Here is a 14,676-nt window from a genome sequence, read left to right as displayed (position 1 = left end):
TCCCTGCCCGCTCCCCATAACCCTTTACTCCCTTATAACACAAAAATCTGTCTATCTCTGCCTTAAATATATTCAATGACCCAGCCTCCACAGCTCTCTGAGGCAGAGAATTCCACAGATTTACAACCCACAGAGAAGAAATTCCTCCTCATCTCAGTTTTAAATGGGCAGCCCCCTAGTTTTAGTTTCCCCTGAGTGGAAATATCCTCTCTGCATCCACCTTGTCGAGCCCCCTCATTATCTTATATGTTTCGATACGATCACCTCTCATTCTTCTGAACACCAATGAGTAGAGGCCCAACCTACTAAACCTATCTTCATAAGTCAACCCCCTCATCTCCGGAATCAACCTAGTGAACCTTCTCTGAACAGCCTCCAACGCAAGTATAACCTTCCTTAAATATGTATGCAGTACTCCAGGTATGGCCTCACCAATACCCTGTACAGTTGTAGCAGGACTTCTCTGCTGTTATACTCTATCCCCCTTGCAATAAAGGCCAACATTCCATTTGCCTTCCTGATTACTTGCTGTACCTGCATACTAACTTTTTGTGTTTCATGCACAAGAATGCCAAGGTCCCGCTGTACTGCAGCACTTTGCAACTTTTCTCCATTTAAATTATAATTTGCTTTTCTATTTTTTCTGCCAAAGGGGATAACCTCACATTTTCCCACATTATACTTCATCTGCCAATTTTTTGCCCACTCACTTAGCCTGTCTGTATCCCTTTGCAGATTTCTTGCGTCCTCCTCACAATTTGCTCTCCCACCCATCTTTGTATCATCATTGCTTTTATCATTTATTTTCCATGCTGATTTTCTGCTCTTAATTTCCCACTGTCTCCACCCTGCCCGGCTGATTCCAACACTGCTCTCCTCCCCCAATCCTCACGGGTGTCAGTTTTATCTCTTGCTGATTTTTTTGGCATTAAAACCCATGCAGCTGCTACCACTTGGAACAAGCACTAAAATGCAAGAACCAGAATGGTGTACCAGGCAGGGCCAGCTCACATCATTAAATATTGCCAGGATTTTCCAGACCATCCCAGGCAGTAAATGCACTATTATAAATGGGGTACTACCCAGGTGGAACTAAGACTCCAACTACCAATCTCAGACCAGCAGCTACAGTATTTCATTTTTTTATTTTCAGGAAGTGAGCAATGCAGGCATTTACTACCCATCCCTACTTGCCCTGACTATCTAGTGGTTCATTAGTCCACCTCAGAGCGTATTTAAGAGTCAACCACACAGTGCGAGAATAAAATCTTGTGTAGGCCAGACTAGGTAGGGGTGGCAGATAAGGATCGTAGCGAACCAGATGAGTTTTTAAAAATTACAATCTGGCAGCTTTTATAGTAATTTTTTTCTGACACGAGCCCACAAATTACCAAAATTATTGAATTCAGAACTCACCATTGAATTCAATTTCACAAATTGCCATGATGGGTTTTGAACCCATTATCTCCAGCTTGCTGGTCCAATACCATAACTACCACACCACCGTAGTATTCCTAATTGTGATATAAAATTAACAATGGAAATTTATCCCATTTTGTCTTACGCTACAATATTCTAACTCAAAATTCTACTCTTTAAAATAAATGTAGAAAAATACTTTTTGGTGCCATCTAGAAAGTAATCTTAGGATTCAAAGAGTTACAACAGAATCGTCAAGAGACGGGCTTTTACATACACACAATTCATGAGTGGTCAGGGCTTACTTTTTGTCATTACCATTTGTAAAGGAAGGAACAGATGTGTGCTCTGATTTTTTTTTTTTAAAATAAGAGACACCACTAACCAATTTTTCTGCACATAAATTCAGCTGATGATTTTTCAAAGTGGAAGTTCTAAGTTGTGAGCTGATCTTAGAGGAATACTTCAAGTAAAAGCGGTTCTTTAATATGCCAAGAGCGCCAGCTCTGCGGAGTCCATTCCATTTACACTGCGAGGGGAACTCCACAGCAGGGACAGCAACACAAAAACAACCGCCCACGTGCAAACTTGCAATTTTCACTTTTTACCAGTGGACTTTCCCCAATGGTTGAGGGTGTTCTGTACAGGCCAGCAAGCAGAAATAATGCTCGACTGTGCTGGCACCAGTAGCTATTTACATTTACTGCTGTCTCCAGCAATTGAAGGTGTTCTCCCCTCCTCTGGTGGTAGCAACACGCCTCCATTTACAACTTTGCGACCAAAGCTCTCTGAGGCAGTGGAGATATATATGGGGGTGAGACTTTGCATTATTTTAGACATTGACTAACTTTTAATCCCCTTCACCCTGGCTCCTCACTTCTGCTCTATACTATGAAACAGTTCATGTCTTGTAAGCTTAATTTAAAAACAAGAATCCAGGACATTAAACAAATGTGAATTCGCTATTTCTCCAGTTGCTTTTTCAATTAAATACAAGCTCATTTTGCACAATGAACTAAGTGCGTGTGTACCAACAAGACTTTTAAAAAGACTTTCAAATGTCACATCTGCTCTAAATTGCAAAATCATTGAACACAAATTGAAAATCAAGCACAAATTAAAAATCCTGACTTCATGAAATTCTAATAAATGGAGGAAGCACTAAAGTGGCTCAATTCCAACAAAACACTTTGCACTTGCTCTCTGAATGTAAACCCAGTGGCAATGTTATTCAACACTTTGTCCCAGGTGACTGAAGTTAATTACCTGACCCGTTATTAATTGGCTCCTGTGACGGTCTGTAATCCCAAAGAACTCCGAGTTGTCAGTTTTGAAATTTTTTAAAAAATCATTAGTGTTCACCCATTGTAATTTGCTAATTATGCTTTACTGAATATCTTTCTTCTTAGCTTTAATGTGCCATCCGGTAGACTGCTCCTCCCTACATTCTTACCCTGTTGAGTTCAAACTCACTGCACAGTCTCAGGCTCCAACTCATTCTTAATAATCTAGCATTAATATATGTCTTGGCCTGTTAAAATATCTTAAAATGCTTCACCTAGTGAATTTTTTCTGGCGTGCAATGTATGCGTATTTTCTCCAGAACATCAAAGCCTTGGGATACGTTACCTCTCTCGCTCTTTCCTTTCTCCTATAATTCTCAAGGGCTAAACTTTCCACGAGGGCGATATTACCGGCCTTAGTGCTTTTTTTATTTTTCAGGATGGTTGGAATAGTACCCATTGTAAAAACCGCTAGTTTCGCTTTTTTAATTTGGGCGATAGCCGTAGCGATGTGAAACGGGCGATAGCGATGTATTCAGTCGTGCAAGGCTGGCGTCCAGAGCAACTTCCATTCTGCGCATGCGCTGTTTTTTTTCAGGCAAAGAACTTTTCCCTGTGATTCAGGAGGTCGGGGTCATCTGCGCATGCTCAGAAGGCAAAGGGAGGGAGAGAAGAGCAAGGTTTTGTTGAAGTGATTTTTGGAAGTGCTCGACAGGAATTACGATAGATATGGATCATGATGAGCCGTCAGAATGTGTGGAGGAGGTATCAGGGAGAAGGAGGGCGAAAGTCTTTTCAGATGAGGTCACCGAAGTGGGGCCAATTAACCCGGGGTGGGCGTGGGAAACCTCCACCCAGGATTTATCAAAAAATATGGGCGGATATCGCCGCCCTCGTTTCATCGGTGGCCCACGATAGGCATCAGGCAGACCAGTGCCGCATGCGCTGGAACAGTCTTGTCGCATCGACAAGAATAAATATTAAATTAAAAATTGTAATGATGCACTGACTCATTAATTAGCATGTAAATCTGCCGGATTGTAATTAAGCTGGGTAATCTTGGTTAGCTTCCCTGTTAAGATTTGGACTGGGGTCGGAACCTGCGCCCTTTAACTCTAATTTTGCTGAGATGTCTTATTATTAATTATTATTTAAAGGCTTTGATCAAAAATTGTGACCAAAGGAATGACTGGAAACAGACAGACCGCAAACACTCGGCATTTCTGCCACTTTAGTTTAGGTGAATTATTAAATTATATCACTGCTTGTGTGCTGTGAGCAACTCTTTAACTTGGGCACCGTCTCCTTTTTGGTTCGGTTGGTGGATGGGGCACGACTGAGTACGGAGGGGTCCGGTCAGCTTTACCCAGACTGTGAGTGTCTCTTCGGCTGCTGTCAGTCACACAGTGATCGAGCCTGGACTTGGGGAAAGCTGCCCTGGCTCACTGTCTGCCCTGGGACACTTTGGGATATTAGTTCCAGCCACACAGAGATCTCCGAGTACAGCTCAGGGACACGGTGCCCCCAACCATTACGGTCCTGTCATTGCTCAGCTTACCAGCGGTCCTGATTTATACACCTCACCTCCCCCCCGCCCCCGCCCCCGCCCCCGGGGACCTCCATCGATTCCAATAAACCGCCTCCCTCCCTTCAGGCACCGAATGGCACGGCCCGTGGATGGAGCCTTTTCTGGAGATTGTACGCAAGAGGGTTGGTGTCAAGCATTAGTTCCTAAACACGATCTTATTAAATATTTTCTCTGAACGTTGAGGTTATAACCATGCGTCCATCGGATACAAACCGTTTTAGCATGTAACGTTAACATTAACAATGAATAGCATGTGGGGTGACTAATTGTGGATTACAATATCTGTTCTGTTTCCGTAATAATTCCTAGTCAATTAGCTTTTGCCATGCTCTTGTCACGTTTACAGAGGAAGATATCGAAGAATCAGACGGAGCAGAGGCGGACCAGAGGAGGGCCTGCTGACTTGCACCCTCTAACTGACTTGGAGGAGCGTGCCGCAGCCTTAGTGGGCAGGCATAATCGTTCTGCGAACCGTGGTGGTGTAGATCCCGTGAGTAATCGGTAAACCAGTGGTAATGTAAAGTAATTTAATGCCATTTAAATATATGAATGATGTAATGTTATGCATGCAGCTTCTGTACTCTCATGTTAATCACGTCTCTCCTTCACATTTATTGCAGTATGTTGCTCCTCATACATATGCCTGTGCAGCGCAAGCATTCTCATGTCTCCCCTTCTCTTCTACTAACCTCAATTATGATTTCCAACTCTCCAGGCGCAAAGGGAGGCCCCTGCAGCATCACCAATACCATTGCAGGTCGTGCCTAACCACTGAAGAAAATACCGAGGAGGAGGAGGAGGATGAGCCGGATATATCATCTGTGGTACCTGTGGCCACCTCATCCTCAACAGATGAAGTAGTGGGGCCAAGTGGCTTGCAGCAGAGCACTCAGAGTCATTCAGTGCCCAGGCCAACCCCACGGAGGTTGAGTCGGCGAAGTAGGCATGCGCTGCGACGGGCAGATATCAACAAGGACATGGTGTCACTGTCGAGGGTGAGCGTCGACATAGGTTGAAAGCTCCTCCAGGTGATTGGTGGGTTGACCGACAACATTGCCACACTATCTGCCAGAATAACGGAGGGCATGGGGCATAGTTGGGGCAATGGACTGAACGACCGACGCAGTCGATGCCTTGCGGCATGCGATCGTTTCAGAATGCAGCACTGCACTCCAAGGTGCCGTACCACCAATCAGCACGACAGATATGACCCCCTCCAAGCAGCAGCCTTTGAGGTGCTCTGCTGCAAGACATCTTGGTCCCGTTACTCGGGGATTGAGTGGGAAAGTGGGGGTTAGGACCAAGGGGGTCAAAGTTAGAGGAGGGAAGTGTGGCCGCAGGTGGGGGGGGGGGGGGGTCCCTTTATTATTCTTGTATTGTTATTTTTAAAAATGTTGACTGTTGGGGATGGGAGGGTTTTCTCATTATATGGGAGGGTATTCTCGTTATATTGTTGTTTCCAAAATTTTGTTTACAGTTGGGGGTTTGGGGGTGCAAGTTATTTTGTTGTTTCCAAAATGTTGTTCACTGTTGGGGGGGGGGGGGGGGGCTATAGTTTGTTCAAAAATATTTTAAATAAGTTGTTAAATTATTTAAAATGTTTTTATTGAACTTTACAATTGTTGTGAAGTGTCTTCTAATAAGTACGGTAAAACATCACTAAAATGGATGGAAACAATCACCATGACCAGACCAGGCCAGGAAAGGATGAAATGTAATGCAACTGTAACTGTCACCAACGTAACTTCACGCAAAGCGTTCATTTATGAGCTGCTGACACAACAGTTTTGCAACTGCGTAACTACCATGGGGCTTTTCCAGTGGTGTGGGGGGCGTGCAGGTATGGGTTCATCGCCAGGCTGATTGTCCTCCTCGAGGTCCTCGTCTTCCTCCTCTTCTTCCACCTCCCCTCTCTACTGAGGTGAACCGGCAGTCCCATCTGGCAATTGTTGTCCTCTCCTGATAGCTAGGTTATGCAACATGCAGCACACCACAATGAACTCAGCGACCTGGTCAGGTTGTAGGTTGTCTCCCGAGTGGTCCAGGCATCCGAAGCGCTGCTTCAGAACTCCAATTGGCTTTTCGACGATATTGCGTGTGGCTATATGGCTTTTGTTGAAGTGCTTCTCGGCTTCTGGCAAGGGGTTCACGAGCCAGCTGGCAAGGCCATATCCTTTATCCCCCAGCATCCAACCGCGACCTTGTGGCTGACTGTTAAACAGGTCAGATAAAGTGCTCTCATGCAAGATGTGTGCATCATGGATGCTCCCTGGAAAATTTGCATTTACTGTCAGGATTATTTGCTTGTGGTCGACAACGAGCTGCACATTCAAAGAGTGGAATCCCTTTCAGTTCCGAAACACCTCTGCATCCTGTAAAGGTGCTCGCAGGGTGATGTGCATACAGTCTACTGCTCCCTGCACCTTGGAAAATTTGTTATTCGCGAGAAACCCAAAGTCCTCTCACTCTGTGCCTCCCTGATCATAGGGAAGTTTATAAAGTCCATCCTGCGTGCGTAAAGGGCTTCAGTCACCTGTCGAATGCAGCAATGTGTGGCGTGCTGAGAGATACCGCAAATGTCGCCAGCTGAGGCCTGAAAGGAGTCCGATACATAGAAGGAAAGTGCCGCAATAACCTTAACCTCAACTGGCAGTGTGGTCCTTAATTAGCTGGCATATCTCACTGATGACCTCCTTTCGGAATCGCAGCCTTCTAACACACATGTTATTGGACAAGTCCAGGTACGAACGCTTATCCTTGTAACTGCGTTGGCTGTAACGTCTCCTCCTCCTCAGCAGTCTGTCACCTCTTTGATTGGGCACATAATGCTCTTCAATGAACCTTCTCCCATCTCTATTCTACAGCATGTGGGTAGTCATCAATACTGGTTGAGAAATTACAGGCCCCATCATTATAAATCACCATAAATGCCCTAATCGGTCTTCTTAAATTGTCCTCAACAAATACAATATAAACTGCAAATTAACCACACTGTGATTAGATTGGCAAGATTCAAAAACGCCCTTAAAGTCATTCACAAATTGCTTCTCCTCCCAACCACTTCAAGCAGCCTTTTATTAAAGATCCTCTGAGTTACAAAATGGTGCCCGTAGTGCCAAGTTAACATCAGGTGAGTGCAGCTTTTCTTGAGTGTCTTTTTGGGCCAGCGATCATTTGGGCGAATTATGGACGAAATGCCGAAAGTAGCGCTCGGCGATAATCGGGTGCTAGTATCCATTATAAACAGTATTCTGGGCCTTGCATGAGGATATATTTTTAAAAATATAGGCTGGGCGATGCAACTCATTCCTGTATGCCGAAAGTTGCGCCGGTGATAAATGGGCTATAATCGGGTGCTAGTTTCCATTTTTCATCAAAAATGGCCGACAGCCTGAATCTCAGCGCTTATATGGGCGCTAAATGGGCGATGATGTGCCGAAAGTCTAGCCCCAAGTTTTTACAATCCCAACTCAGCATCATCTAATCACCACTTCTGGGTTCATCTAATTTATTTTACTTTTTTCAAAATTGGCCGTGTCCTGCACTAACTGAGGTTTCGCAACAAAACAGGTATTGACAACAGTTATGCATAAAAATTACTGGGTTGTCAGAACAAGCCAGAACCAAACAAAAAAGGTAGAATTAGCAAAATAATGTATGGGGAAACTGTAGAATAAAGAATATTTTCAAGTATAAAAAAATCTTGGAGTTAGGGTCAACTGAACAAATGGAATAAATCCTGCATTTCATAACTCTTCACCAAATGTTCTGGTTATACAACATATAAACGATTGATTCTTTCTTTAAACTGAGGAATATTACAATCATGAAGGGCACCTGAATACACAGCGGATGATGTGAGCAGCGTCTCACCTTATGTGAGCAGCTGCCATCTTGAAATCCTGCTTAGTGGATGAAGGTTGCAATTTATGGGACCTTCTGGCGAAACCAGAATATATTGAAGCCGAGAGTCAAGAAGCTGTTCTCTAGAGACAAAGAAAAATTCTGTGGAGTCGTCACAATCCTGTTTTTAAAAAAGTATTTTACAGATGCTATGGTGGTGCCAAGCATTAAAAGAGTGCTCATGTTCGCTACTAAGGAATGGGAATGGATGTATGATTTGATTCCAGCTCCATTTAATTCCCTATCCAAGCTATACAAAACATGGAGGATCAAATGATTTATAACAGGTTGGGGGGGCGGGGGGGGGGAAAGAATTAGTGCTTCATGGGAGCTAGGTACTGGGGCATTACTACTCAACTCAATATTCGTCGCCTCAACCTCTGACCTACTCTGGCTGGAGTATGTATGATCTACAGGATACACTCATCAAACACTTCACCAGCACCTCTCAGGCCCTTGTCCTCTACCACCAAGAAGGACAAGAGTAGCATCGCCGTGGGGGCACCATCACCTCTAAATCACACACCATCCTGACTTGGGCAAATTTGCCATTCAGTCAAAATCGTGCAATTCCCTAACTAATGCCATCATCACATGGACTACAGCAGTTCAAGAAGACCTGCCACAATCTTCTCTGGACAGCTAGGTTGGACAATAAATTGACCACATACCGAGAACAATTTGGCCTCAGTGCTCCTAGGTTAACCGCTCATGTCATCCATTAACCAGTGCATATGTGTGAATGGCAGAGAAGAATAAAATCAGGTTCAGCTATGATGTTCACCGCCCTCCCATTCTCCAGTAAATAGCCTCTAGCCTAGCTGAATGACCACTTGGCCCATCAAACTATACTGCAGCAAAAAGTCACTGAAATGAGGGAAGAAAAGATGAGAATCCTAAGGGGGAAAAAAAGTGTACTCATCTTAATATTTGCCAGGACTGCCATTCTACAGCAATTTTATATAGTGGATACTAGTTTGAAACTAGCAGTTGTTTAGACCAAAGTGAAGTTATACTGTTGGTTCTGCATTGTTCCCTAGTAGGCAAGTAGAAAGGAGTGCTTACATACATGCACAGAGCTCTGATCACATGCATCCAACTGCCAGTTACAGTTCTACTGTTAATGAAGCACTAAAAATGATGAAAGTTTGCTTTGTACAAACTGCAGTTATACTGACGCAGTGCAAAGTTGACAAAGTGCAAAGCTGAAGCAGTGACAAACTACCTCTACTGACAGTGCCTAAATGTGATGTACCATCAATTCAGCAACTTCACTTCATTATTATACTGCAGTTTTTGAGCGAATGCAATACAGAAATATTATAAACAGGGCATTAGAATTAGAACTCAGGTACCGTGTACCTTTTTTGCATTTGGTATAGCACAGTTGTAACATGTTTTCACTTTATAAAGATGTTAAAAAAAAAAATCACATTATATTTATGGGATGGAATTCCTTTAGATACTGATATGGAAAATTTATTTGATACCAACAGTAATTGAAACTAATTTTGAAAGCAAGGATATCACACCAATTATGTAAAAGAAAATGGTCTTCCAATCAATTAAATGTTTTATCCATTTTCTGCTCCCTTCATGCCACCATGTCATGCTCCTTGAGTTACAATAATACAGGCTGAGAGTATTGTATAGCTATCATAGGAATGTACAGGACTAAAAAAAACCCTTGCCATCAAACTAACAAGGACACTATCAGTGGGTGCATTTACGGCACTCCATCCAAAGCTGGCATTAAAGTAGAAACCTGCTCATATACATCTGACAGCCTGGTAAAGAACAGACAAATCTCCCTGATAAGTAAATAACCAAAGTTGAATCAAGGTCAAGGCTAGAATTCAAATCATGTTCCCCTGAATAGAAGTTTAATCTTGTAGCAATGGAGCTTTCCAAGCCACTTGGGCCTCAGCTATTTACAATCTATATTAATGACTTAGATGAAGGGACCGAGTGTAATGTATCCAAGTTTGCTGATAATATACAGCTAGGTGGGAAAGTAAGCTGTGAGGAGGATACAGAGAGGCTCCAAAGGGAAATATAGAAGGTTAAGTGAGTGGACAATAAGGTGGAAGATGGAGTATAATGTGAATGAGGTTATTCACTTCGGTAGGAAGAATAGAAAAACAGAATATTTTTTAAATGGTGAGAAACTTTTCAATGTTGGTGTTCAGAGAGATTTTGGTGTCCTACTACAGGAAACACAGGAAGTTAGCAGGCAGGTACATCAAGCAATTAGGAAAGCAAATGGCATTTTGGCTTTTAGGCTTTTATTACAAGGGGGTTGGAGTACAAGAGTAAGGAAGTCTTGCTACAATTGTACTGGGCTTTGGTGAGACCACACCTGGAGTACTGTGCATATTTTGGTGTCCTTATCCAAGGAAGGATATACTTGCCCAAGAGGTGGTGCAACAACAATTGATTCCTGGGATGAGAGGATTGTCACATGAGGACAGATCGGGTAGATTGGGCCTATACTCTCTGGAGTTTAGAAGAATGAGAAGTGATCTCATTGAAACATACAAGATTCTGAGGGGGATTGACATGGAAGATGCTGAGAGGTTGTTTTCCCTGGCTGGAGAGTCTAGGAATAGGGGGCATAGTCTCAGAATAAGGGGCCGGCCATTTAATGCAATGAGGAGGAATTTCTTCATTCAGAGTTTTTAAATCTTTGGAATTCTCTACCCCAAAGTGCTGTGGATGCTGAGTCATTGCGTATATTCAAGGCTGAGATAGATAGATTTTTGGACTCTAGGGGAATCAAAGGATATGGGAATCGGGCAGAAAAGTGAAGTTGAGGTCGAAGATCAGCCATGATCCTATTGAATAACAGAGAATTCGAGGGGTCGCATGGCTTACTCCTGCTCCTAATTCTTATGTTATGTTAGTAATGCAATGTATCCTAATGATTTGGTTTGTACTGGCTGTGTATTTGGTTATATAAGCCTAACAACATAAAATACTAGTATAACAAACATTAAACTGATTTGAGAAATTTTCAAATCTACCACTTCTTGCATAAGAATATTTCTTTACGGTTGAAAAATATAAATAACCAAATCTAGCTGAATTGATAAAAATTGTTAATTAAATTACATCTTCACACATTAACATTTACAGGCCAGTTAAGCAGCAATACTGCATAAACATTTAAACTAAATTATAAAAAGATTTTAATCCAGTTTTAGTTTTGCTTCTAACCTTTCCATTTTTCATATGCAGACTGATCAGAACACTTTATAATGTGGTCTTATTTCTGCAGTATATTGCACCATTGTTTTGAGACCAGCAGTTATATTGTGGACTCCACATCATACTCTGCCCACTAAGAGAGCTCAATCCATGTATTTGCATGCACATGTAGACCTCAACTCTCCCAGATGCTGTTTATAATGTTAGTAGCAGCATCCACTTTAATATGAAAAATAGTTTGCAGTAAGTTTATGAAGTGCTCAGGAGGTACAATAGACTGCCCGGCCACTTTTTAAACCCAACTTCATAGCACACTGTAGTTGTAACATCACATGGTGCCAATCCCTCGTGATGGAGATGGCCTTCTGGGAGAGGGGAAGAGTAGGAATAAGGGAATGTTGCACCCCTTGGCTTCAGCTCATTCTTGAGTCGGTCAGGACCTGACTCCAGAGTTATGGTGCTAGTTTCTAAAAGCCAGCACACAGGTACAAAAAGTAATCAAAACAGGTATTGGTATGTTGGCTCTTATTTTAAGGGAGTTGAAATACAAAAGTGAGGAAGCAATGCTTCAGTTGTACAGAGCCTTGGTCAGACCCCATCTGGAGTACTGCATTCAGTTTTGGGCACCAAACCTCCGGAAGGATATATTGGCCTTGGAAGGGCTATAGTACAGATTCACCAGAATGATACAGGGCTTAATTAGAGGACAGGTTGCAATAACTTAGCTTGTATTCCCTTGAGTTTTAGTAGGTTGCGGGGTGACCTAATAGAAGTATTTAAAACGATTAAGGGTTTCGCTAGAGTAGACACAGAGAAACTACTTCCTCTGGTGGGAAAATCCAGAACAAGGAGGCATGGTCTTAAAATTAGAGCTGGGCCATTTTTCACACAAAGGATAGTGGAAAGTCTGTGGATGCTAGGTCAATTGAAATGTTCAAGACTGAGTTTGACAGATTTGTATTAGATAAGGGTATCAAGGGATATGGAACAAAGGCAGGTAAATGGAGTAGATGCATAGATCAGCCATGATCTAACTGAAAAGCAGGCTAGGCTTGAGGGGCTGAATGGCTTAATCCTGTTTCTATGTTCTGTGCCAATACACACTCAAAACCAACCTGCTTGATCACAAAAAGCAATATAAATAGTCTAAAGTAGCAATTTATAACTTCTGATTTATATACATTATAAATAATCTGAAAGTACAAGACATAGATCAATCTATTTCAGGAACATGCAAAACTTGCTAAGTGACTGAACAATCATTGCAGATGCACAAGATGATGCTGATACTATTACTGCTGAAGATCAATGTCCATGCTATTACTAAAACTCCATTTGTAACATGAAATTACAAAGTTAACGTTCAATATTTAACGCTTCAGAGACAAAAACATTCGTAGTACAAAGATAATAGTTTAAAAACCACGTTCCCAATAATAATTAAATTGCTGTCTTTCACTGCCTTACTTTCTGCACAATGCTCAAACACACAAACTTGGGGTGAAATGCCTACAGGCATAGCACTTATGTATTTTTAATTAATATAACTGATCTTCCTCACTTATGACGGCAAATTACATTCAGTTGTGTACACTTAGAGCCAAGATGTTGCATGGCAACAAAATAATTCAACCGTATATATTTCGCATTTCACTTACCAACAAACAGTTTTACATCCCTGACACTGAAATCGGTATCTGGCGTTCTGCGGTTAAAAGACAAAGATATTAAACCTTTAGTCTTACATTCTTTCAGTTATGTAAAACAATTATGTTTTAAAACACGTGATTTATCAAATTTTAAAAAGCGTACTCCCAATACTTCCGCCATTACAGTTAGGTGTGAACAGGCATACCCGATTGTCTTTCCCGCCCAGTTGTATTCATTTACCATTTCACATTGCACGCTGGCTTTGTCCAATCAGAGGTTTCCATCTCGGACCCGAGATTTAACTCTGGGCTTCAAAGATTCAAAAGGCTGTTTAACCGATCAAGGGATTTGACACCCCGTGCACCATCCCAGCTACCTGTATACATTCGCTGACCTATTCATGCTCTATTAATATGGATATATGAATTCAAATTTGAATTAATCTGTAAGGGACTACGGCAAATCTTGTCTCTCACAGAATTGTCCATCGTTACAAGGTGTAATCAAATACGATCTTTCACTTCATATCTCATAATTTCTTGTTTCAACACTAACATTTACAGTACATTAAACTATTAAGCCCGTATCAACGTCATTTTCCAATTTATTAGGACCATACTGCGGCAAAAAAAAGAAACTGATGTCATAGTATTTTGCAAACCGCTCCCGTCAACATGTATATCCTTAAAATACACGTCAGAAATGAGTACAGCCATTATTTTAAAGTGTGCTAGCCTCCTACAGAAAATGAACTGCGGTTTAATTGGGAGTTTCAGCTATTTTTTTTAAGATACAAGTTTGGAATGCAGATCACCGTGCTGGTTTTCGATGGAAACTTCATGGGGCAGCGACCGATTATCTCTATCGGTTGGCTACCTTCCCCATCAAAAAAAACTCCATGGTTGGTAGGTTGGAACTAAATTTTGCTGCATAATGTCTATGCTTAGTGTGTCACCTCCGACCACCTTGGGTGTTTTACCTCCTGTCTTTAAAAGGCGTCCACGTCAGGCAGGCGAGAATGCTTGCGAACCGCTCGCTTGGCAAGACTGTATTTGACACGATCTTTCCCAAACCCAATTTTGGAAAATCGCGGAAATCGAATTTAACCGTATCATGTTAAAGTTTGGTCTCCCCCCCACCCTCTCGCTAATGTAACTATGGTCATCTGCCCAGGAATTTGTAAGATATTCAATTTCTGAGAAAGCAAAAAAAAGATTCGAGCGCAATCATTCTGTCTTAAGACAAATCGTGGTCAGTACTATGCCCGCAAGGCCTCGATTAAACAGATCACATGGATTATTGAGGCTGCTGGGATCGCGATTTAGGTGTGATAAATCTGAAGATGCCAGTGAGAAAATACGTGCTGTGTTTTGTTTTCTCTCCAAAATCACGTTCTCATCCTATTAGGGAAAGCGCCACATTCATGTGTATCCGTTGGGGGTGTTAGGTACTCGGTGCAGTTTCCTCCAGTGCAAATGCTGAAAAGTAGTTAAACTTTTAGAATTGCTGGCTCCGGTGAAAATAAAGAGGCGCGGAGAAGTTCCCGTATTTAAATCTCCTTTGGCATTCTTCCGTGTGGCCGGTCGGGCAAAGGGTTAATGCGTTTCTGCAGTGTGTGTGTGTGTG

At 42.2% G+C, this 14,676-nt stretch overlaps 1 protein-coding gene across 8 annotated transcripts in view; it reads right to left on the bottom strand.

The window, feature by feature from the left end:
* The window catches only part of kdm2bb (lysine (K)-specific demethylase 2Bb), a 251,822-nt gene that overhangs the window by 219,763 nt on the left and 17,383 nt on the right, over positions 1–14,676 (bottom strand). For all 8 annotated transcript variants that reach the window (XM_070887826.1, XM_070887821.1, XM_070887820.1 and 5 more), the window contains one exon: positions 13,059–13,105. In XM_070887826.1, the coding sequence (XP_070743927.1) occupies positions 13,059–13,105 (47 nt within the window). The remainder of the gene's footprint in view (positions 1–13,058; positions 13,106–14,676) is intronic.

The sequence above is a fragment of the Pristiophorus japonicus genome, chromosome 8 (genome assembly GCF_044704955.1).
Source record: "Pristiophorus japonicus isolate sPriJap1 chromosome 8, sPriJap1.hap1, whole genome shotgun sequence".
Lineage (NCBI taxonomy): Eukaryota > Metazoa > Chordata > Chondrichthyes > Pristiophoridae > Pristiophorus > Pristiophorus japonicus.
The sequence above is the reverse complement of the archived record's forward strand: the minus strand, read 5'-3'. Positions and strand labels throughout refer to the sequence as shown.